Here is a 25,485-nt window from a genome sequence, read left to right as displayed (position 1 = left end):
ACTTCCCACTGGTCAGGTTTAGGGAGAACAATTCGATTTAGGCAACACGGACGCGACAGAAAATCTCTCCGCTGCTTTAGCATCGCAAAGTTGCTGAATAAACACGCCCTGTTTCTGTCACCGCATGCTGGTGTTCATTTTGTTTTCTTCTTCTGAAGGTTGTATATATGAATGCGTAAGCGAAATGGTTGCCGGGCGTTGGCTTTGTACTAAAGCTTTTCTATCTCTTAGTCGATGCTCAGGTAGAGAAGTTTTTCCAGAAGGAGCGAATAGCAACGGTGGATGAAAATTATCAGATGCCTGCATCTAATCTTGGCTCCCACTCCCTGGCAGGTGTCGGTGTTTCGCTCCATTTGAAATGCGCTGCAAAAAAAAGAAAAGAAAAAATAAACTCTGGGCCTAAAATGCTACTTCACTGCATACAGAAGTGTTATGAAAGACAGCCGACTTTGGTAAGGGGAGCACGTTTGGTTTGAATGGAGACCATAAAAATTAAAGCCGTTCCACTCAATGTGAAAGCTGTCGGAAGTGCAGAGCAGTGAATCGCCATAATGGGCTGCAGCGCCGTTATCCGCTCACTGCTGCCACCCAATGCATTTCAAATTTCCCGCCTTCGCAGTTCTCGCCCTCCCCCTGCCTGAAACTGCGCCAGGGGGAGTCTGCTCTTTTTGTGCTTGCTTTAATTTCGTATGCTGGAGCTGTTTTGCGTCATTTCGAACTCGTAATTTTTTTCTTGCGGCTGGAGCCTTTCTGCGTCATTTTGAACGCGTTATTTTTTTCTTGCACGGCTGGGGCCTTTCTGCGTCATTTTGAACCCGCCATTTTTTTCTTGCACGGCTGGAGCCTTTCTGCGGCATTTCGAACGCGCCATTTTTTCCTTGTGCGGCTAGAACCTTTCTGCGTCATTGCGAACGCGCCTTTTTTTTTTTCTTGCGCTGCCGCTTTTTTCGCTTATTATCGTAAAAACCAACCCAACGAGCGTTCCTAACTAAAGGAACGCGGGGGCTGCCGGTCATATACACAGATTTCGCCTCGAATGTACCTGCAGTTTTCTTTGCGCTAAATAACGGGGAGATGTATGACAAGCGCCAGCGGTTCACGAGGTTGAAACGGTTATGACTATTTAAACCGCGTGGTTTTCGGAGCCCCAGCGTGACTCCCTGACGCCGGTACAGAAGGCTCTACTTGGGGCCGTTGTCTCGCTTGCGCCGCCTGATTCCGGCAGTCGCATCGACCGAGCTACGACGACAAGGCGAGCCCATAAAATCTGCACTTAAAAAAATGTTTTACGCTATTTCGATGAGTGACCTAGTCGGTGTATATGTTCAGCACTCGGATGAACACATACCTTTCGCAGGCGATCACCCCTGCGTACTTTTCCGAATGAAAGGTACCAAACGATATCTCTGATAGAAAAAAAAAGGACGCGTTAAATATCACTATTTATGTCGTAACGCTGTTCATTCAACGGGTGAGCATTACACCTTACGGACACAAATATGCACCACAGAACGAAAAAGAATACAGCCATACATGTAGCTGAATAGGAAAGGCGTCGGACGCTTCGTCTGAGGTTTGCGGGTTCGTACATCATGCGGGATGCGTATTTCTCAGTGTTTCCATTAGTGATAAATATTTTGACATCCCTATCCCACGAAACAAGGACGAACTACTTCCCAAATGTTTCTCCCTGGCATTCCTGACTGCAGGATTTTTTCCTATATTCATTCAACGAGATCTTCATTCGAAACCCCTATAGGCTACATGTATAGCTAGGGCCTCTGTTTGGCAGTCTCAGTGACGTAGGCAGGCAGCGTAATAAGGTTCCCCGCAATTCGACTCGTCCTGACGGGTTATAGACGCTTGAATTACGACCGTGAGCTTTTTAACCCACGGACATTATTCAAGGTATTTTCCACTCCGGGTTGTCCAAGCATCTCTGGCTACTACCTTTAAGCGTAAAATGCACTCGCATACACATACGTTCACTGGAAAAAATGAGGGCAATACATCCACCCCTGTAGCCCAACTGTCGGCATGAAATGTTCATTCATTCATTCATTCATTCATTCATTTTTAGTTCGTTCGTGGCTGCGTGTTGTCGATCGCGTAGATCAAGATCAAGATCAAGATCGGAGAAACAAGTAATGTCGATGTTGAGGAGACAAAGGTCATTCATTCATTCATTCATTCATTCATTCATTCATTCATTCATTCATTCATTCATTCATTCATTCATTCATTCATTTATTCATTGCTATTCGAAGTCTGGGGGCTATAATACCAACCTAAAAGCGTTTGACCCTACTGAATTTCTTTTTTAGCGTCTCAAAGATCATAATTTTGTGCGAACTAAAGATGAACTACTTTCTACTATACCATCCTAAGCCTTCTTGATTATTGGGTTGATGAAGGGACTGGCTCGGCGCTTCTTCCAGCGTCCACGCGAGAGAAGGCCGTTAAGCTTCGTAAACGCGGTTTAGACAAATTAGTGGGCACTTGTACCCTCTCAATCATCATCATCAACAGCCTATTTAGGTATATACTGGAGAAGCCGTCGTCCTGCAGTAGACCAAAATAAACTGTTGATGGTTAACCTAATTTGCGGAATTATTCCTAAAACAGCGAAGAATATAATGCCTCTGACACCAAAAGGCAAACACAAAATAATATGGACCCCGGCCCATCAGGGGCTGGAACAAAACGAAAAAGCGGACTCCCGGCTCGCGAGGCAAATCATGGACCGCGGGGAGCCTGAGCATTCGTACGCCCTTCTTCCATACGGTACGGCCACCGACCGACTCCGGTTATGCCGACTAACCAGACAAACAATGCCGACCCCTCACCTTCTACTACTACGCGGAGGAGGCCAGAAATCTCAGGAAAATCCAGACCAATACCTACCCACATAAGTCCAGATTAGCACTTATGTTTCCGGATAAGTACAGCGAAGAATGCCATAAATGCCATTAGATGGAAGACATTTTCCACACTGTATGGAACTGCCCGACCATATGGCAACAGAACAACAACACATCAATAGAGTCCTGGGGAGCGGCACTGTCCAGATCGGACCTCTCCAGTCAGCGAGAACTGCTAGAAAGAGTCAAGCTAGGGGCTTTCGCCACTGGAGTCCTGGAAATAGGATTCCACCCTTAACTCCACCCCCTCCACCTCCATCTTTGTTGTTGATAAAGTGTACTACTACTACTACTACATGATTATGATGATTGAAAGGATACAAAGGTCCACTAATTCGTCCAACCCGCATTTACGAAGCTTTAGGGCCTTCTCTCGTCTCGACGCTGGAAGAAGCGCCGAGCCCGTCCCTTCTTGTTGGCGCTGTCAGCGCGCGGCGACTTTCATGTTAAATTACCGTGCGGCCAAACGTATCCCTCCAAAAGTGAAGCGAGCGAAGGTCAGTCTGTAGTGGGAAGGGGGCTGTGCGCGGGAGGCAATCGATGAGGCCTTGAATGACGCGGCGCATGCGGCCGTGCATGCGGCCAGGACTGCCTGGCTTCCGAGAAAAAAACGACCAACCGTTCCGCGTATACATGCCGGCAGAAGAGAACTCCTTAAACGGGCCGCTCCGATAAGCCGTGGTCATTAAGGTTCGTTGCGGTTAACTGCCCTGTAAGGTCATCGAAAAATAATTTTAGGTTAGCCTGTCAAAATGGAATGTTCATTCATTCATTCATTCATTCATTCATTCATTCATTCATTCATTCATTCATTCATTCATTCATTCATTCGTTAATTCATTTGTTAGTTCGTTCGTGGGGGCTTGTGGTCGGTCGCGAAGAGGATAAAGATAGGAGAAACAGTTATGTCGATGTTGAGGAACTTCTCCAAAGGAGACAGAGGTCATTCATTCATTCATTCATTCATTCATTCATTCATTCATTCATTTGCTCGTTCGTTCGTTCGTTCGTTCGTTCATACGTTCGGTCGTTCGTTCGTTTCAGGGCATACCAAACTAGGGGACGCCCCCACCAGGCCGGTGCCCTCACCATCTGGAACCAATGAGCTCGCAATTGTCTCTCTCTCTCTCTCTCTCTCTCTCTCTCTCTCTCTCTCTCTCTCTCTCTCTCTCTCTCTCTCTCTCTCTCTCTTGGTCCTTCGTTTGTGGGTGCGTGTGGTCGGTGGGTCAGATGATCAAGATAGGCGAAACAATTATGTAGGATGGATTTCACCAGAAAAGATACGGATGCTTTGGATTCGAATAATGTTTGACAGTAAGAAAGAGATCGCGTGACCTTTGTAGTCTCTACAGATCTTCAGAGTGCGATAACTTTGTTTAACATGTTTTGGGTCGAAGGAGACACGCTGTTTGTGGACACGGATTGCTCTCGTATTTACACAAAGTGGTTGCGCGCAAAAAAACGGCTGATGATTACTGTACCCCTTAATGCAAAATTTTTGCTCAGTGCAACGTGCGGTCTTCTCGGTCACGGCGCATAGCTGCTGCGTCTCAGGAAGTGATCGTGTGATGAGCGAACGCACGGCGGCGCGCGTTACTCTTCCATTATCTCGCGGCGCGTCGCCACCGCTGAGCATGTTGCTGTAAATCGTGTTCGAACCTCCCGCGCAAATGTCACGTGGTTCGGATGAGCCACGCAACGAGGAGAAAAAAGGGAGAGATGCTTTATTGAAAGATAAAGAAGGAACGAGGTGGACGCCGAAGTACCTATTTACTTGCATCACGCAGCGCGTGCCGGGCTTCTGTGGAGCCGTCTCGGCATACCGCTCTCCACCTCACACTTTCGCCACACTTTCCTCCTTCGTTTTCCTTGTGTCTTGGGTGTTTCCTTCGTTCGATCGGTTACGAGGCCGACAAAACCGCCAAACCACAGCAGCGGACGCTTGAGTGCTGCGCTCGAAAAAAAAAAAAAAAACGGCAAAGAAAAGCGCCTCGTGTAAGGCGGAATTATACACAACAGGAAGACGTGCGTTAGAACATCATTGCGTCAACTCCTTCGTGTTAGTTGCGTTGTAGGATCACTTGGAGACCTGGCAGCATTTGTAATAAAATGGAGGCCATATGGAGGCCATATGGAGGCCATATGTCAACATTCAAAATTCTATACTGGCCAGCCTTTTTTTCTTCATACGTCGTTATGGTGCAGAATGTATTTAGCATGTCATAGTGTGGTGCATCTTGTAAGCGATGTCGTAAGGGAAACTGCAGAGACGCGCTATTCTGAGGCACTATGCCTCTAAGCAGGGCCGTAGCCACAGGGGGAGGTTTGGGGGTTCGAACCCCTCCCGAAATCTTTTCCAGACAGCGCATTAGCAATATTTACTATTGATTTCGGCAAAACTACCCCCCTCCCAAAACCCATAACCCCCTCCCCCCAAAAATTCTGGCTACGATCCTGCCTCTAAGAAGTGCGTGCTCCGCTTCTAGAGCGTTGTAACAGGTCCGAAATGCTCCCGGCCCGGTATAGTACGTCGCCGGATATCACGGGAGGCTGTACTAGATAGGTTTAATCATGCTAGGTGAGGCCCCCTGGGACACAAACAGCATTTCCTCACCAGACAAGGATTTGGCAACCCTGGAGGAGTACACTTGCTAAAAATCCTCCCAATGATTATACAATACCACTATCGGCCTCCAGGCACTCGATAGGCGTGGCTAGAGATCTTTGAGAGAGGCCTCTGCCCTGCAGTGGACATAACCGGGATTAAGATAAAGATAAATTGTGGCGCATGCCTATTGTATGTGTGCACTACGCTATTAAATTAGCTTCGCATGTTTAGTACATATTTACTATTTCGTGACTAGACGTTTAGCATCTCACCCAGGAATGTCCTTTTCGCCGATCACCGGCCACGGATGCATTGCAGATTCCACGGTATACCAGGGTACGGTCAAAACAAGAATGAAATGATTTTGGTGGCGCTCACATTTATAATTATTTTTCGATTGTCCGTAGTTCTTTATGTACGGCAGCCATGTTACAGAAAAAATAGCCTACGACAAAACATACCAGTTGAAGAGAGTGTCTTAAGCGGGGTTCTAACAGAGCCACATGAAAATGTTTCCCGGCCTACCACGCTTTTTAAAACAGCGCGTGCGTTTTTGTGGCAGGGGTGATTTTAAGTTCAAGATGCAACAGAAAAGTTGGATTCGAAACAAAATGGTCGGGTTAAGTGTTCTAGCGAGAATCGACATCTCGTAAATTCCGCACTTCTAATAATCTTTGACGATAACCGTATAAAAATATTTCTGTTAAAAAAAATCGGCCGCGTATCTGCTCCTTTCGTTGCAAATGTCGACAAATGACGATAGACTTTGTCGACATTGGCCAAGTAAATGCCTCCTTTCGCTTAACCGCTGACCTCTCGTGTTGTTACTCTTCCGCCGCGCTCCTTTCAAGGTAAACACGCAAAAGGTTTGCTGAAGTCGATTTGCATTTACAGTGTTCCACTCCGCCAAGTCGGGTCCCTCTATGCCAGCGCTGCCGTACGGCAGAGACGCGCGTAATTTGAGGCGCCCTACTTCAACGTTTATAGAAGAACGTTGCCCTACTCCACGTGCTTTCCAACCAGAACGTGGAACCTGTCTAGTAGAACCTTTCGTAACTGTTGCCGCTTAATTTCTTAAAATGGCGCCAGAAACTATAGTGGCGCGGGCGACAGCATGCGACGGCGAAGTGAATTTTTTTTCTGCAGTGGATACAGTATTTCATTTCGCAAAAATCAAGCATCTATGATTTTTTTATAAAGGAACACTGCAAATATCATTTATGTATTAATTTGTTGTCTTATATTTGCGTGATGCCTTGTTTTTGTTCAACAATGTTGACTAGTCTGAACATTACACCGGACTTCGACGTTTAGAGTTGGTTGCGGCTATATAAGTCTATTGCGCAGACCTTGTATCACTTTGGCCGGGGTGGCTGAATCGAGTCACAGACAGACAGACAGACAGACAGACAGACCAAAATTTCTTGGTTTGAGTAACCCAAGAAAGACTATCGTCTTTAAACAAAGTGTGCCTTCTGCTGGAACGACTAAGAAGAACCAATGCACTTCTTTTCGCATGGAAATTTTTACTAAAAAGATTTTCAATTTTCAATTCAATTCAGTTTATTCAGCATTTTTTTACATTCACAAAAAAAAAATGCCAGGACGGAAACAAAAAGCTACAAGAGTAGCTTGACGGATGGTTTCTGCCCCACAATTCTCGGGATTTGCCCTACTACACCGTACTTCTAGAAACCAACTATGGCGCAGCATGGAAGTTGAATATGATTGAAAAGTGGTTCGTACGGCTGTTAAAATAAAGGTGTGATTCAGCTAATGAGAATTGTTACGCAAGGTGAATTGGGCAAGAAAGTTAAACTCAATAAAAGCTCGTTTCGCCGAGCGTATACAACCGATTAGCGAAAAGCCCTTTTACCGCTCTGAATGGGGTTAGCGGGGCGTATCACACGCACTGCGGTCCCTTTTCGTGTCCTAAATAATGCTGGAGCTGTTAATCAGCTAATTGCGTGCGCTCAAACGGGTGCTCATTGCGCAAACGGTAATCAAGAAACGTACGCCCAGTTCAGCGACTACGTAGGTTGTAAGAAGTTTACCATCCCTTCATAAATTGAAGTTAGGAAAAGCGCGAGAGCTTCCTGACATCAAAACTGCACCAAAAGTTCGTCCAAGTTTCGCTGAAAGTTCGTCCAACCTATCATTAGAGATTCAAAGACCCAAATCGCGAACGACGAACGAATCAAAGCGACGGTTTTTCGCGCAATAAGTAAACGCATCTACGAATGATCTAAATGTGCACCGATATGTGTTTTACGAGATATAGGTATACTACTGAACTTCTTCAGCTTCCATTAAAGATTTCTCTCTCTCTCTTCTTTATGATCGATGCGTGTATTGTCTTATCTAGAACCGTTCTTTTCTCGCGATTTTCAAGTAATCGTTTCAACACACTGGAAGTCCGGTTTCACGCACGCGCCGTGTGTCCAGATATCTTATCAGAGCTTTTCAGTCGACCAACTGGTCTATGCAGAAATATGCACATTAGTTTTTTTGACAGAACGCAATCGGCCCCACTAAGAAAGCTTTTGTTTTAATAAAGACAAATTCTTAAACGAGCTGACCTTGTAAAAAGGCTTTCGCTTCAATAAAGACAAATCTCCAACTAGTTCACCGCAAAAAGGTCACACGCGTGTGAATGGATTCGAAAAGAATAATTTAATTCAGTAAGTCCAAATTCAGCGGCGTCTTCATGGCCAAGAGATGGTACAGAAAATTGCCTACGGCTCCAAGAATAAAAAAAAATAGCACGGTGATTCGCAAAAGTTTGGCTTTGCTCGAAATGTCGCAGCCTGTTGTCTAGCTATATCTGCTGAATGACTGGAGTCATCCTTTCGCTTTCGCTGAAAAGTGCGCACAAAGTGCTCAGCCAGCGTGCCGTCGATGACCAGACTGAGGGACGAAGCGCTGGCCAAGCAGCGCTTTCGTGTGCCTGCACCGTGTGTTTCTCTAGACTTTAATCCTGTGAAGTCAGTCAGCGCGGCGTTTTTATTGTATATCAGCCTTTAACTCTTTCGTTACCGCGCCTGTTCAAAATCGTTGGAACGATACCTTGGGAGCGCTTTTTCATAGCGTTCCAGGTGTTTCTAAAGCAAGTAAAGCTATTTCGAGTTAGCTCAGAAAATGCCTTTTCAAAGTATTTTGTTTTAAACGCTCGCCTAGTCACGTGGTACCACGTCAGGGAGGAGGAGGAGGAGGAAGAGGAGGAGGAGGAGAAGGAGGATTAGACTTTCTTTGAGCAATAAAATGACTTCTGATGATCATCCTGGGCTGGTCCCTACGTCCGAAGTCCCTTTGGTCCTGCAGACGTCGTCCACTAAGGATATCAGCTGGCGTTGACCTTCGGCGTCCGAGGCCCTGATGGTCGTCTCCCAGGGGTCGAGGTGTTCTCGCCTTCTTGCGGCTCTTTGAGGTGCCGGGTGGTCAATTGGGACAAGCTCCAAGCAAGCGAAGCGATAATAAAGGCTCATCTTGCGCGCCGGTGGCTGAAGGTCATTGCGATACGATGAATGACCTTGAAAGATGTAGCGTAGTAGATCTGTCGCTATAAAAACAGGTGCAAGAAAGCTAGGACTGACGTAAACTTTTTCTTCAGGGAAGCTTAAGAGAACAAAGCAAAGGATTGAGCGACTAGCAAAGTACGTTGACCCTAAATTCTGACTGTTCTCTTTTCTTGGTGATTCGAGCACAGGCGCGTACCGAGTCATAGTAACGGGGCGAAGAAGAAAAAAGTAAGGGGAAAAGGATGATGGCGATGATGATGATGATAATAGCGGTACCCCCCCCCTTCCCCCCCCCCCACAACCTTCGCCAAGCGAGGCCTCTAGCAAGCCTACAAGATCATAAATAGTTGCCCAGAGGCTGCAAAAATTGTGAGGACACTTTAATTATGGTGTAATGAATGAAAAAGCCATACTTCCCAAACGTCTCTTTTCGTGACCATGGATTAGTGTCCAGTTGTCGACAACGCCAAGACGTGCTTCACTTTGCGCTCGCATGTAATGCGGCGAAGACCACCGGCGAAGTCGACCCACCGAGTGCCGCATGTCTGATAAGCGCGAAATACAAAAATTAAGCTGCAAAAAACGTCAACACTTCTGAAGTGCGAGATGCGACAAGGTTACTTGGTCGCCGAGGGAGCTTTATAAAATGGAGCTGCTGAATTTACCATACATGTTGCGCAAGCATGGAAGGTCAGCTAGGAGAGCGAGGCAACGATTTTATACGCCACTGCAACGGTGATCATACAAAAAGATGCAGCGGACAATGCAACGGGCCTCTGAAAATTATCTAGAAAGTTTGGATAGGCTGCTAAGAGCGGCGCGGAAGCATTCACCGCCCTTGGATACCGCAATTTTTTTTTACCCATGCTACCTAATATATGAAAGACGAGTAGCAAATGATTATCGACACCACTGACTATTTTTCAGTTAGGCGGTATTGCTTAATGTGTAAAATAACAGCTCTACTTACGCGCTTTAAACTTCTTTAATAACGAAGAAGTTCAAAAGAATTGCGTCAAACCAGTCAAATTTTATTAAATTCATTCAATCAAAATTCAGGTGTATAGGACATTGCATTAGAAGATTAGTTACCACTAATGCAGGTAACGACGCCAACCGATACAGCGATTTCCACACTTCTCAAGAAGGCCCGCGCCCCAGTTTCCTTCCGAGGGCGGCCACGCTTTGCGTGCTGTCACGGGCGGTATCGACCCGAGAAGGTCGATGCAATCACGCTAGGCTGCTTTAGCATGCCCTCGTTTTCCCACGGCACGCTCGCGTTTCTTCGGCCCTGCTCGAAAAGAGGTCGTCTGCGAGTTCTCGCTGTTGACGCTCTTTCTCCACTTTTCTCGGCGGCCGGAAAAGGCCGTGCCAGCTGGGCGTCATTCGCGAGTGATAGGAATAAAAACCCTTCGACGCAGTCGATGTGAAAGCCAGTAAGCCGCCTTTTCCATGTCTCTTTGGGGTGCCCGGCGGCTTTGAGCTGGAAGCTAGGTTAAATTGCAAAATAAGTTCATTCATTCATTCATTCATTCATTCATTCATTCATTCATTCATTCATTCATTCATTCATTCGTTCATTTGCTCATTCATTCGTTCGTTCGTTCATTCATTCATTCCTTCATTCGTTCGGTCGTTCTTTCTTTCTTTCTTTCTTTCTTTCTTTCTTTCTTTCTTTCTTTCTTTCTTTCTTTCTTTCTTTCTTTCCTTCCTTCATTCATTCATTCATTCATTCATTCATTCATTCATTCATTCATTCATTCATCATTGATTCATTCATTCGTTTCTTTTATCCATTCATTCGTTCGTTTGTTTTTTTGCTCGTTAATTCATTCATTCATTCATTCATTCATTCATTCATTAATTCATTCATTCATTCATTCATTCATTCATTCATTTGTCCGTTCATTTCTTCTTTTATGCATTCGTTCCCTCGCTTGTTCGTTCGTTCGTTCGTTCATTCATCCATTAAATAATTAATTCGTTCGTTCTTTTATTCATTCGTTCATTCATTCATTCGCTTGTTCATTCATTCATTCATTCATTCATTCATTCATTTATTCATTCATTCATTCACCATTGATTCATTGGTACGTTCGTTCTTTTATTCATTCATTCACTGGTTTGTTCGTTCGCTCGTTCATTCATTCATTCGTTCGTTCTTTTATTCATTTATTCATTAATTCGCTTGTTCATTCATTCATCAATTTATTCACCATCTATTCATTCGTTCATTCGTTCTTTCTTTCGTTTATTTATTCATTCATTCACTCATTCTTTCGTCCGTTCGTTGGTTCATTCATTCATTCATTCATTCATTCATTCATTCATTCATTCATTCATTCATTCGTACGGTCACAAGTTTGAAATAAAGCTGGACGTTTTTTCGTGCAACAGTTTATTGACGGCATGTTGGCTCACCACCCCGGGGACAACCAAAATCAACCGGAAAATCGCTCTCACAAATTGCAGTTTTTTTTCAGTCGGTCATCATAAGCACGACCGGCTTTAAGTTGGTCGTGGTCTCAAACAGGCGCACGCCGCGCTGTTTCAGTCAGCTCAACCGCAAAGCTGGGCAATAACCTTCAGAACTTGATCATGCAATGGGATGTATACACCAGAGTTACTTGATACATGAGAAGAGCACTGGTATTCGCAGCCTGGCTGACTTGAAGCGAAATTGCGTCTGCACGTGCATCCGCCTCTAGCACATCGCCATCGTTATCACCATCCGCCTACACCTCGCCTTGTGTTTTGTTGACACATTTGTACCAGGTTGCCGTATCCCCCCTTATGTACTGCCCTCGGTCTTCGGAAATAAAATAAACATACAAACAAACAAACAAACAAACAAACAAACAAACAAACAAACAAACAAACAAACAAACAAACAAGCAAGCAAGCAAGCAAGCAAGCAAGCAAGCAAACAAACAAACAAACAAACAAACAAACAAACAAGCAAGCAAGCAAACAAACAAACAAACAAACAAACAAACAAACAAACAAACAAACAAACAAACAAACAAACAAACAAACAAACAAATAAATAAATAAATAAATAAATAAATAAATAAATAAATAAATAAATAAATAAATAAATAAATAAACCTTGCGAGTTAGTGCGTAGAACATTGATGCCTTATTTTCTGTGCAGCTTTAGCGTTGTAAAATACATCTGTATGCACAAGTGTGTATGGTTTCCCGCATTTCTGTTCTGGTGTTATGTTCATGGCTGCAAAACTGATGTTACGTCACCTATTCCCTCTGTTTGTGGTTGCGCTACCACACACACTGGGATGCCGTTAAAGGCTGTGGGTATTGTGTAAATAAAAAAATGAAGAAAGCTCACACTAACGCGTAAGACTTGCAGGTAGCGAAGCTTGTACGCAACCTTCACGACCAGCACGACGGTTGAAGTCCCCGATTGCAGCCAATTTTCTTCTTCTTCGTTGTCACAACGGCCTGTATTCCAGCTTCTTCCGTTTTTTTGGAAGCGATAATCATTGCACATCACCTTGGAGGGGCGTACGCTATGACGTGTCTTTCTCGTTCCGAGCAAGTGTTGTCACGATTGCGGCGAACGCTGGGTTTTTTTTTTCTTTTGCCAATCTTGGCCAATCTACCTAAGTGGGTATGCTGGGATTGACAAACTTGCGCAGGGGACGCTGGGTGGTCGCCGCGATTCACGCACACACGAGCGCTAGGCATTTTCTTGGTTTTGTTAACTGTCGGGCGCTCGCCGCGAGGCACACGCTCACGCGCGCGCGCTCGGCAATTTCTTGGTATTTTTGACTGCGGACACGAAAAATTACGATTGGCTAAACAGCTTCGCTGTTAAAAAAAGTCAAAGCCCCTCTCCTAAGGGAAAGATGGCTAAAACGCGAAGCTTCCTACCAATAAACCTGAGACAAAGTCAAAGTCCGAAATTCAAACCGCTTAGACCGTGTCAGAACGGCGCAATGATATAAGCGTCGGCTTCGTAACGCGAGAAACCCAGATTCGATTTCGACCGCGGGAAGCGTTATTTTTTTTCCTGAGGCGCTTGATGTGCCTTTCTGGAAACCTGTTTGTAAGTTGGCTTCCCTGCAATGCGTTTTGGTCGCAACGACGGACGGCACCAGTGAGGCATTAAAGCTTCGCTTTAATAAATGAATGAGAAGGCTGGCACATGTGAAATTAAAGAATATCGATTGTGACTCCGGAAGAATACTAAACATGAAAGGCGCATAACGAAAAGTCCGAACTTCGTTATGCTTCGTTTCACGCACGAAACAACGCTGTGATTTTTTAGGGCGAAGCCCCTGAGGGGCTGGGGCTGTTGGCGTATACTGTCGTCGTCGTCGTGGTAATCGTCGTTCGTCTCATGTAGTTACGGTACTAAAACACGAGGAAACTCGCTTACGCCTCGCGCTAGAACGTAACGCGTACTAAAAATCACCGGGACACTCGCTTACGCCTCTCCATAGAGAGCTTCGTGCTTCAAAGACAAGAGATTTTTACGGCAAAGCTGTACACCTCCACTCCCAAAAGGTTTCATCTCCGTTGGCAAAACCACCAAGGCGCCAAGAATACAGTCATGCACTGCAGGCTTCATCCTTCCCCAAGTTGCACGTTCATGGAGATGGACCGGGATTTTTTCTTCGAGAAGGAGGCAGGACGCATATAATCCTAGTGCGGACATTTCGGGAGAAAAATGAATTTGACAGGTAATACGTGCTGGGGCCCTTGGGCGATGTTATCGTACTGTTCAAATACCTACCAAAGCCAACGAAAGGAAAACAGGGGTTTGAGCGATGAGCGTTTATCATGCTACCGCCGACTGTTGGTTTTTTTTTATCCGCGGTCCTATCGTAGTGACGACGCATATACGTGAGCATTGACGTCAGCAAAGTACAAAAATGTGCTCCTACGTCCTTAAGACAAAGTTTCAGGAGGACATGTCGTTCGCTGCATTTCGTACCACGGCTTTGAAAACAGAAGTAACCGCGCGTTCCAATTAATCAACTTCTGGGACAGCAGAGCGGGGAACATTTGAATAGAATGCCGGCTAATTATCCCCCATCTCGGCGGTGTAGTGGTTTAGGTCGATATTTTTCGCGTTGTTGGTCTGAACGGGTACACATATAGGATGCGTATATACCTTTCGATGCAGTACTGAACCTGCGTTGTTTTGTGCACGAGTCGTTCCCTGCGCATGGGTGGACATACCACCGCCATTATTTCGCTTGGTCCGCACACACCAAGAGCCAACGAAGTGCGTGTCAGCCCACGTTAGGCCTATTTCCGACTCTCTCCGCCATTTGTCGCGCGGCACGAGTCGATGTTTTGCATTCGCCGGAATCTCATCGACCGAGCCCTTCTCCCCAATCGCCGATGAGGACATATATCTCATCGAAGTAAACACTTCTGACTATTGACCCCGTTATACAAGTACAGCGACTAGAAAAGAGTGCCATTCCCTCGCGTTTTTTACCTCCTTTCTCCCGGATAACGTGAGCTGACGTCGCATAATGTGTCCCCGCGATTGGAAGAAACGTTGATTATCGTGCTAACGATCGGGTCGTCTATATGACGTTGCTTTCGCTTCTTTTTTTGTTTAGTTCAACGTTTACTCCGCACGCGCGGTGTGTATGTCGCAATCGACTTTTCCAGTTGACGCGACTGAGTTTAAATGTAAAGATAACAGATGCGCAGAAAAATAACATCGGCACCCATATTTTCCGCGCAGTCAACAAATGACTGCTTCGCATGCGAACGATCCATTACCGCTGTCAGGTGCAAAATATTAGTCTGCTTTTTAGACGTGGCCTTACGCGCGTTCGCAATGGGGTGCGCGTTCAATAAAAACAACGAGTGACGCACTAAATTGTGGATGGGGTGCAGCTTGTCTTTGCCTGCTCGCGTATTTTGGGGTCTATTACATGCTAATCCCGAAGCTGAGGTGGCTTCTTTACCGCAAACAAGTAGTAGTACGACCTTGCTGGCACGCGAATAAAACTTTTCGGGCTCTGTTCCATCTTTTCATTTCGCAGCCCGCTTATAAAGACTAAAGAGTTGCTGTACAAGACCAATGTTCGCCCCATGAATTACTAGTCTTTTCCAAGGAATTTTACGAGTCATCTGCCGAGCTTGCCCAGGCACTTTAAGCGCGATTTTAATTCTGATGTCACGGTTTCAATGCCCGCTCGGGATTACTTTCCCTTCTAACACCTACGAAAGGGGCAGGAAACCGCAAGCTGTTCTAAATTTTTTTGTGCGCCACCCATTCTACGGCGTGCCTTATGCCTTAAGGCCTGCCTCGTGTAGTCGTGCACTGTAAAATGATTTAAACCCTTAAGGAGAGTTTGTCTACAACCAACACCCTTAAACCTTAGCAAAAACACTAAAAACACCCTTTTGGAGGGGGTCATGAACAACATAACACCATGCAAAAGAATGTTTTCTTGTGTTTTTGTATGGATGCAAGCAAGGGTGTTAGTTCTACTAAAACCCTATAAGAGGGTGTTTTGTTGTGTTTTTTCTGGGGTATAAGGGTGTTAGCAATAGAGAGTGAAATGCGGTGGCTCAGTGTCTAAGGCGTTGTGCTGCTGAGCACGAGGACACGGGTTCAATTCCCGGCCGCGGCGGCCGCTTTTCTGATGGAGGCGAAAAGCAAAAACGACCGTGTGTACGAGATTGCGGCGCACGTTAAAGATCCCCAGGGGGTCAAAATTAATCCGGAGGCCTTCACTACGGCGCGCCTCATCGCCTGCGCTGAGGCATGCCGTATCAATCAAAAATCAATCAAATCAATCAATTTTTTCCCTAATGGTGTAAATGATTTTACAGTGTACCTTGAAACATATTAGCTCGAAATGTTAGTTTCTTGAACCAACGCCCGCGCACTATCAAATCACTATCTACAGAATAGAATTGTTCTGCGGCAAAGTGTGTCCACATTCCTTTGTATAAACCGTCCACTCTTGCTGAGGTCCCTATTTAAAGGCTAGTGGGGCCACTTCACCTGAGAATCAGCGCACAACTCTCTGTGCCCATTCTGTGGACCACGTCCTCCACATCCTGGGGTACAAGGACCTGATCGGTCCGCTCAGAACTCTACCGTACGCCAAACCCGACTGAATCACCGGACCAGACTATTGGGAAATCGCGGAGGCAATCAAGGCCGGATGCGTGACCAAAGGGCGATCACGTCCTAACTCAACCCCTTCTACTCACTGACACCAATAGACGCATTAGATTTGAGCTACTAAGGGAAAGTTTAAGTCCCACGTGTCGCTCATTACTTGCAGTACAATTCCGTCACTCCTTTACGGAAGCAAGCACCCTGCGGGCCGTTGTGCAAGAACGGGACAGGTGGCGATTTCTCAACTCAGTGCTCCCCTCCGATCCAGAAGTGACATCGATGTCAACGCGGTGCATCATCGACGGATGGCGTGGTCTATCGGCCGGCAACGCTGCGAAGAAGCAGTCACTTCCCCCGCATGCCGTCACTGCCTGTTTGATCGATGTCGGCACGACTTCTGCCCCGTTCCCACGCACACCACCATGTCGCCGTGGAAACACCAAGTGCCAAGGCCAAGTCGCGGGTCGCGTCAGCGCGTGGTCTCCGCGGACAATAGCCCGGGTTTTCTTCTGCCGCCGCTCTGTTTTATTGGCAGCAGGATGCTCTTACGTTCTTTTTCTTTAGACTATTTACCGAGTGGAACGTTCCTTTGTCCCGCGCGCCGAAAATATCATGTGAGCTATACGCCTGACCCCAAGCTGTGACGGTTGTTTCCTTTGAAAGAAAAAAAAAACGTTATGAGAGCGGAAGGTGCTTTTTGAAAGGCTCTTACATGCGGAGATAGCCTAGTCTAATTCCGCGCGCCCGTCTCGATATAGGGAAGCAAAGAAACGGGGGTAGGAAGGGGGAAACGGAAAGCAGCGCCACAGTGTGATGGGAGTCGAAAGCGCCAGACAATAGAGTGCGCTTATAGGTCGCTGGAACTTCGTGACAAGAGCACTCAGAAATATGGATGAGCGAGGGTAAAAGGGGGAGGAGGCGCGATAAAGGTGTTTACTTCCGCCTTCCTTATTTTCTACTAGGCGTTTCTATACTACGACGTCTCTTATGCCCAAGGTCTAGTTCCAGAGCGTAAAACTGCCAAAATGGACTTTTGAGCACTAGACATCGAGGACGCCTAAACCTTAATCAAAAGGTATTAAGCATACAAAAAGTAATTATTAAGACAGCGAAATAACATGAGCGGAGTCTGTGAGTGTGCAGGCTCCGCAATTTCAATTCATGATGTCCGTTAGAGCAGCGAACAATATCGCAAGCGCAAAACTCTTCGGAGGCTGCATCTTGATAATGGCGTTCTCGCAGATGCACGGGATTTCGGAACGAGTAAGAAGTACCTTAAAGTCTTAAAGGGAGCCTGCAACATTTAAAGTCTTAAAGGGAAGTCTTAAAGGGAGCCTGCAACACTTTTTTCAACTTTTTTTGAAATCTTAGATGTTCGCAGAACGTAGCCACCCAACACACCCAGTACTTAGACTAGGAGGTTGCAAAGTACCTCAGCCAATAATTACTGCTCTATGCCCATCAGATAACTTGGAAACTCGCTCAAAAGATTTTTCTCTCTTTCCCGGTCTTCACGGTCTTTGACCGCTTTAATTACGTCATTGAGGCCATGTAGCGGCTGTTGGACGGTTTTCCTTCAATTACAGCACTGGACGTTTTTCGATAGCAACTTTAAAAATAAAGCCACAGAACAAAGCAGATATGGAAGGCGTATCTGGTGCTACAAGCAAATGCCGCAGTGCTGCCGCTCCATGCTGGCGGTAATTTTTTGCTTTCGGAGTGCTTCTAGACGCGGAGGAAAGGGTGAAAGTGTTTATCGAAAGTGTTACAGGGTCCCTTTAAATAAATTAGTGCACAGCCCGCAGATATACGAGTCGGATGTTAATTGGGTGCTTCGCAGTCAACCTCGCCTTAACGACGCCACCAAGCCCGCGAAATCCTTCGTTACATCCGGCACTTCATAAAATCGAGAAAACATTAGGCTTACGGGCGATTGCGGGGCAAAACAAATTTTTTCGTTAAATCGAGAAATTCGTACGAACGCGGGTTCATGAAGTCGAGGTTCGGCTGTATTTCTTTCTGATCCAGATTTATTTTCGAATTCTTAGTCTCCGTGCCCACCATATTCGCAAAGGCAACGCAGTAAGCTTAAATCATTTTTAGGGTTGATGAAGGTCGCCGACGTTTGCTGACTGATGGGTTGCTGACCGCACATTTGCTACGGCTCTAAAATCAAGAGAAATGGTGTTTGATCTAAAATTTTTTAAAAAGATGCTCAGCGACATTGTGTACCAGGGTGCTAAAAAATGTGGGAAAGCTTTCGCAGTCACTGATAGCTACGAACCCCGACCGCAGTGTATCATCCAAAGCAGCGTTAACTATATCATGGCGAGTAAATAAGGAGAGAACCACCGTCAACGAACCTTGTATCAAGAGACGCACTTACCTGCACCATCTCGCCTACGTCGCCGGTCACCGAGTGGCCCTACAATGGATGCCTGCACATTGCGGCATTCACGGGCTCAGAATGACGCTACCAGGCCGGATTCCACGTAAGCTTGAAAAAATCTCTACCACCGGTTGCATCTCAACGCAGCACTCACGAACTCTTACCGTCATCGCCTCGGTCTAACTGCAAATGCCTATAGTTATAATTGTGGATTGCCGAAAAGAGTAGAGCGCGTCCTTCTAGAGTGTCCGGCATACATCCAGGAAAGAAATCACCTCGCACAAAAGATTGAGTGCCTCAACTACGGATCTATATCTTCGAAAGGTCTCCTCAGACCCTGGCCCTCGCCATCATCTCAGAGAAAAGTGCTGGTTACCTTATTTGACTATTTACACGAAATCGGCGTCGCAGAGACAATCTAGAACTTCACCTGTGGGATCGTGTGGATTTTTGCGTCACCACGCAAAGCTTCGTGTTCACTTTTTCTGTTAACCTCTCCTTTTTTTCCTCTCCTCTTCTGCCCTACTTCTTTTAGGGCATTTACTCTCTTCTCCCCATCCTCGCAAGGTAACATGTAGGCGGGAACATGCCGGCAAACCTCTCTGTTTTCATCTAATAAATAGCTCTCTCTCTCTCTCTCTCTCTCTCTCTCTCTCTCTCTCTCTCTCTCTCTCTCTCTCTCTCTCTCAGACCAGAAAATGAACACCGTACTCCTAGGTTTAGCGTGCGTGCTAATGAGTGACCGACCATAACAAGAACGAGAAATCTCAGGTTTCCGAAGTATGCAACAAACAATGCACATGCGTTCGTTCCATTCCATTTTCCATTGATCCGAACAGCATATGTACAATGCCACCACGACTCTCCAAGCGGGTAGAAGCAATTCTGCATCGCATGTGGCTGAATGTCGCATAGACGCGCAACTTCTTCTTTAACATTAAAACGAACTACGTCGCCACTCTGTCCACACTGCGATGTGCGAGAAACCTCCCAGCACCTGCACTGTGAATGTGATCGATTTAGTGCGCAAAGAGTGTCCGTCGCAGTGTCTTTGAGGCAGCCGCTTTCCGTGGACAGTCAACTAAAGGACGTTTTAGGACCGCGGGCATGTCCCTTACGGGCTGCAAAAGCTCTGATAAAGTACCTGCAACACACAGGTCTAGAGCAGTCTCTGTTAATAACTCAACGTCTTTTTGCGCATCAAGTTCTTCAACATCATCGCCATCATCACGTCATCAGTACACGTGTTGTTTATGACTCTTTAGACGTATACTCGAACCTTCAACAAAATGTTGACCCATAAGCTTCTTTTCGCGGTCACTACTTGATATGATTTGTGTAGTACTTGCGCCATCAAATACCGGATCTACATACATCGATACACCCCCATTTTTAGCGCGTAAAATCAATCTCCGACCCAGCGCCTGGACTGCAGGGTCGATGGAAAACTGCAAGCGTGCTTTATCTGGAGCACACCACGCTCTGCCGTCCACGCGGACCAAAAAAAAATTACGTTTTTGAGCTGAAATGTGGCCCGATTGTTTTAAACGACGCTTGTTAGAATTTGGCGGCCTCCAGTTCGTTATCATGTTTGGTGAAACGGTTCTCTTACAGTGCGCAAGGCACTGTAAAAGCGGGTTAACAGTTAACGAACGCTTGTTAACAAAAAAAAAGACCAAGTAAACGACTCCCCGAATTTGTCTTTGGAGGTGCGGTTATATGCACTATAGGTTGACGGTCGGCGGCCTCGACCGGAAAAACCATGTCGTCGGGGTGTTGGCCTAAACATATCACTGAGCACTGTCGCCGACTGCCGGCGTATGTATTTTTACACAAGAAAAGGTCGTCTTCTCTCTACCCCACCGACTTCCCCTGGGTCAACAACGTTGTACTTTTGTTTCGTGCACTCGTAATGTATGATGTAAAATAATTTACACCCTTACGCCCTTTCAAAAAAGCAAAGAAAACACCCTTGTAAAGGGTGTATTATTGCATTTTTGCTTGGGTGTAAGGGTTTCATAAGCGACAAAACACCCTAAAGGGTTTTATTTTGTTTTTTCGCTAGGGTGTAAGAGTGTTTGTTACAGACACTGATTTAGACCCTTAAACAATTTAAAAAACAAAGAAAAACAACAACTTTAAAGGGTATATTCTTGCGTTTTTGCTGGGTGTAAGGGTTTTGTAAAAGACAAAACACCCTAAGGTTGGTTTTTCCACTAGGGTGTAAGGGTGTTATTTTGAGACACTTATTTACACCCTTAAACCATTTAAAAAACACAGGAAAACAACATTTTAAAGGGTGTACTCTTCTGTTTTTGCTAAGGTGCAAGCGTGTTTGTTATAGACACTGATTTACACCCTTAAACCATGTAAAAACAAAGAAAAACAACCTTTTAAAGGGTATATTCTTGTGTTTTTTCTAGGGTGTATGGGTGTCATAAACGACAAAACACCCTACGGTTGGTTTTTCCGCAAGGGTGTAAGGGTGTTATTTATATACACTGATTTACACTCTTAAGGGTGTAAATATTTTTACAGTGTATAGATGGTTACGATATTTTAAATTTTGTCACGTGCTGTTTTGAAAACGGGTTCCTGCATTCGCGTGGGTTCTAATTAGTATTTATCAGTACTTTAAACGACATTTTGTTTTTATGTTAGTGTTTTCCAGTAATTTCTATAGTGGTGACGTGGGCTAAATATTTGTACGTAGGATTGCTTTTTAAGGCATGGTGGTGAAAGTGCATTATTATGCATGTTATAAATACAAATAAAGAACCATAACTATGAAACAGGTTAATATTTATTTTGGTAGAAGCAACAACGCGCAGTGCCCACCTTTATGATTTTTCATGGCAGTTCACGATACGCCGGTGAAGCGCTTTCGGCATAATTTTTTTTAATCTTGAGCATTAAACTTGGGCTCTAAAAAGGCGCTAGGGAGCAAATGCAAAATTACGTATACATTCGAATTCAGAGCTTAGTGACCGACGCTTCGTGTGGAAATCTGGTGTATGAAACCATGCGTGAAGGCTCGAGATTAGCGTTCAAAACAACGGCAACACAATAAAAATAGCAAAAACAACACTGACATTGACAAAACAACAATTGCAACGACAACTACATATCAGCAACAACACCCACAAGAACAATAACGACAACAACGACAATAACAACAACCACAGCAACAACGACAACAATCACAGCAACAGCAACAACAACGCCTATCAAGGAGCCTTGTTGCTGTGGCTGCAACTGTTCTTATTAGATTCGCAACTGGCACCCTTTCCTTCTTCCGCCCCATTAGTCTTTTTTTTTCGTCTTCCAGATCAGCCATGGCGCAAGAAAGCGTCAAGGTGGTCGTCCGGTGCAGGCCGATGAACACGAGGGAGCGGGAGAAGAAGTGCCAAGTAAGTTCCCAGGTTACGGGCACTGTATCACGGACACATTTTGTAAATTCAAGGCTCCATTACTGCCGCCAAATAGCTGCCGATCCTACCATCGGTGTGAGTAGTAATATACCCAAGAAAAGCAGGAAGCATTATACGAATGCAAAACAGCTTCATTTGGTGCGAAGTCATTTTATTCCGATCCTCTTTATAACGAGGAGCAATGTGTCTGTCTGTCTGTCCGTCTGTCCGTCTCATGTGCTCTGTGCTCACTGTCGACTGCGCTTTTCGTATGCAGAACATCGTGAGGATAGACTGCGCGGCCGGCCAGTGCACGCTCACCAACCCGGCGGACAAGTCGGCCCCCTCCAAGTCGTTCTGCTTCGACGGGGCGTACGACGCCGAGTCAACGACGGAGCAGATATACGACGACATCGTCTACCCTATCGTGGAGGCAGGTCGCATTTTAAATGCAGAGCATTTCTTTAACTCACGATGTCACCCGGCGTTGTCAGCGTGCCTCGGCGTCCGCAACAGCCGTTCCAGGTGCGCCCTCTCCCCCACTCCTCCTCTCCCGCATCGCGCTACCCTCCTCGCTCTCAACAACAGGTCCGCACCCCTCCCCCTACACTATATAAAAAAATAATACTTACCGGCGCCTGGTTTCGATCCCACGACCCTGCGGGCGGAACGCAAGGTACATGGTGCTCTACCCACTGCGCCACAAAGCCGACACAGAATGGAAGGCTACGAACGCGCCTTATATCCTTGACTCATTCAAACTACGTCAAGAAGCTGCTGATACAACGCATTCACTACCTGTGGGCGGAACGCGAGGTACATGGTGCTCTTCCCACTGCGCCACAAAACCGACACAGAATGAAGGGCTACGAACGCGCCTTATATCCTTGACTCATTCAAACTACGTCAAGAAGCTGCTGATACAACGCATTCACTACCACCAACTCCCCAAACACTAAACGTTAACGCAATACACCCACCCCCTATGCGACGCATTTACTCTAGTCCCCCTCGCGGGGAGATGGGCCCTTTTTTTGTTTACTCGCATGATTCTGCAAACCTCTTAACCGGTAAAGGAACGTGCTGAAGCGGTTGATAGCTGCGCTAGAGACTTAGTAAGTGCTCTCTTCCTCGTGCAAGAAAAGAGAGATCTCGCTTAAATAAACATGCTGCTGTGAACACTGCAACAAACGTATCCGCCGCCTTGATGTCTCTCTCTCTCTCTCTCTCTCTCTCTCTCTCTCTCTCTCTCTCTCTCTCTCTCTCTCTCTCTATCTATCTATCTATCTATCTATCTATCTATCTATCTATCTCTCTCTCTCTCTCTCTGTGTGCGTGCGTGCGTGCGCGCGCGCGCGCGTGTGTGTGTGTGTGTGTGTGTGTGTGAGTGTGTGTGTGTGTGTGTGTGTGTGTGTGTGTGTGTGTGTGTGTGTGTGTGTGTGTGTGTGTGTGTGTGTGTGTGTGTGAGTGATAGTCACCAATAAGCGAACAGTGAAACACGCAGGACATATCGCACGTCTTTCTGCAAACGCGGCAAATTCAAACGAATATGCGGTCGCTAATTGTGCAGAGCGTGAGCGAGGGCTACAACGGCACGGTGTTCGCGTACGGCCAGACGGGCTGCGGCAAGTCCTTCTCGATGCAAGGCACCGCGCGGGCGCCGCAGCAGAAGGGCATCATCCCGCGCTCATTCGAGCACGTGTTCGAGGCCATCGCGGCGGCCGACAGCTCCAAGTACCTGGTGCATGCCTCCTACCTGGAGATCTACAACGAGGACGTCAGGGACCTCCTGGCCGGCGACCCGCGCAAGAAGCTCGACCTCAAGGAACACCCGGACAAGGGGGTCTACGTGCCCGGTGAGTAGTATCGGGATCGGGGTGAGCAACTGTGATAAATTTTCGATCCTGCCTTCAGTTCAGTTGGGTTTAGACAAAACAAAAAGAAAAAAAGTATTTTGACTTGGATGAATTTTACAACACCGATGATAAAAACAATGATGACAACAGTTCTCCGAGGACACCTACGCTAATTTTATGAATTGTGAATGCGAAAGCATTAATGTCCATGCAGTTGAAGGCCGCTGAGTTCTCCCTCCATGATCAAGACATTTAATCGCGAGCACCGCAGGCGTATACGTAGAGGACAAGGACAGGCGCTACCATCTAGCTCTAAAGCACACGCTGTTAAGTTATAATTCTCCTTCCAGTTTCACGCAATGAGTAATTGGGAATGTTGCGCCACTGTGACAGGCCAGCGGGGCGCGTGCTTGAAATGCCCGTTGTTACGATTCAGCGCGTGCTACAAGTTTGGTGCAGTGAGGGGAAGCTTCGTGTGCTTGGCGGTAATGCCGCCCTCCTCCAACAAGCTGCGACACGTAGGAGCGTGTCCGCTGCGCGGGCCCCTGCTGGAGTTGAATCACGCCCGCAGCATTCGCTAAACAAACTGTTCTACCGAGGTACGTGTTGAGCCTTGAATATGCGAGCGGACGCCGCCAGCAGAGATCACTTTTTCATCCTTCTCTCGGACTCAGCGTGCTCCGGATATCACGAGACCAGGAAAGAGTGTTCTTGTGTGTCTGTATTTGTTCGGGCCGTGTGAAAAGCCCAGGAGGGCAGTGGAACCGCTGCCGGTTCTGTGTATAAAGTCCGCCCTATCAGTGGTTCGTATCAGTCGACATTGGGGGTTGAAGTAAGGGCGCCGCTCTGACCGTCGGCTGTATGTTGTTCCTGTGATCGTCGCTGTTCATATTTGCCATACAGCAAACCAGTTGTTTTGCTCTCGGCTTTTTGTCGTCAACACCGAGGCAGCTCTTCTGCTAGCCGCTCGTCCACTACGCTACCACTACACGACGGAGGTGATAGAGGTCGGTACGGGGACGCCTTCGCCCATGTAACATTATGAGCATGCGAAGATGTATTTGTGTGTGAATGCGAGCTGTATTGTTTAAGGCGAAAGCTTAGTCGTCTTCGTCGTCGGCGTCAACACGAATGGTTCCAAGATGGCCGCCGCTGCAAAGGGAGAATAAACCGGGTACGCGTGGAATTTGAGCCCGTGTCATCAGACAGCAGCCAAGTGCTCTAACCGCAGTGCTAACCCGGCATCTTGTCATGATGAAACAATATTTCGCCTCAAGCGTGCGCCGTGGCAGGTGAACGTAGCGGCACGTGCATACAATGGATGCACTCGCAGGAGTGCTCCGACTGTGTGGGAGGCTGCAGCTTGAACTGCAGCCAGTTTGCTTGTCGGTGTGATTTAAGACAAAGAAAAAGAACAGACACAAAAACGATGTGGCAGTATAAAATCGGTATAGTTCCTCTCAATAAGCACCCTTTGCTCTGAGTGGTTAAAAGCCACCTGTTGGGCACCACCACCACAACCGGTATAGAAGTCTCTGATAATCGTCAGTCGATTGCGTTCAAACCACGTAAGTAGGCTAAATTTTATTTATTAGAACGAAGTTCGGGATATAAGTTTTTTTTTTTCTATCTTGATTCATGTATATATTTTTGTTTTTCC

General features: G+C 46.3%; 1 protein-coding gene across 1 annotated transcript in view; it reads left to right on the top strand.

Annotated features, from left to right (window-relative positions):
- Nucleotides 1-25,485, top strand: part of LOC144161781 (osmotic avoidance abnormal protein 3-like) — a 59,046-nt gene that overhangs the window by 7,947 nt on the left and 25,614 nt on the right. The window contains exons 2-4 of the mRNA XM_077692381.1: nucleotides 21,888-21,969; nucleotides 22,247-22,402; nucleotides 23,540-23,825. Of these exons, the coding sequence (XP_077548507.1) occupies nucleotides 21,895-21,969; nucleotides 22,247-22,402; nucleotides 23,540-23,825 (517 nt within the window). The 5' untranslated portion in view covers nucleotides 21,888-21,894. The remainder of the gene's footprint in view (nucleotides 1-21,887; nucleotides 21,970-22,246; nucleotides 22,403-23,539; nucleotides 23,826-25,485) is intronic.

This window comes from Haemaphysalis longicornis, unplaced genomic scaffold (genome assembly GCF_048455015.1).
Source record: "Haemaphysalis longicornis isolate Haplotype H1 unplaced genomic scaffold, Haemaphysalis longicornis Haplotype H1 scaffold_12, whole genome shotgun sequence".
NCBI classification, from domain to species: domain Eukaryota; kingdom Metazoa; phylum Arthropoda; class Arachnida; order Ixodida; family Ixodidae; genus Haemaphysalis; species Haemaphysalis longicornis.
This window is presented reverse-complemented; position numbering and strand designations above follow the sequence as displayed.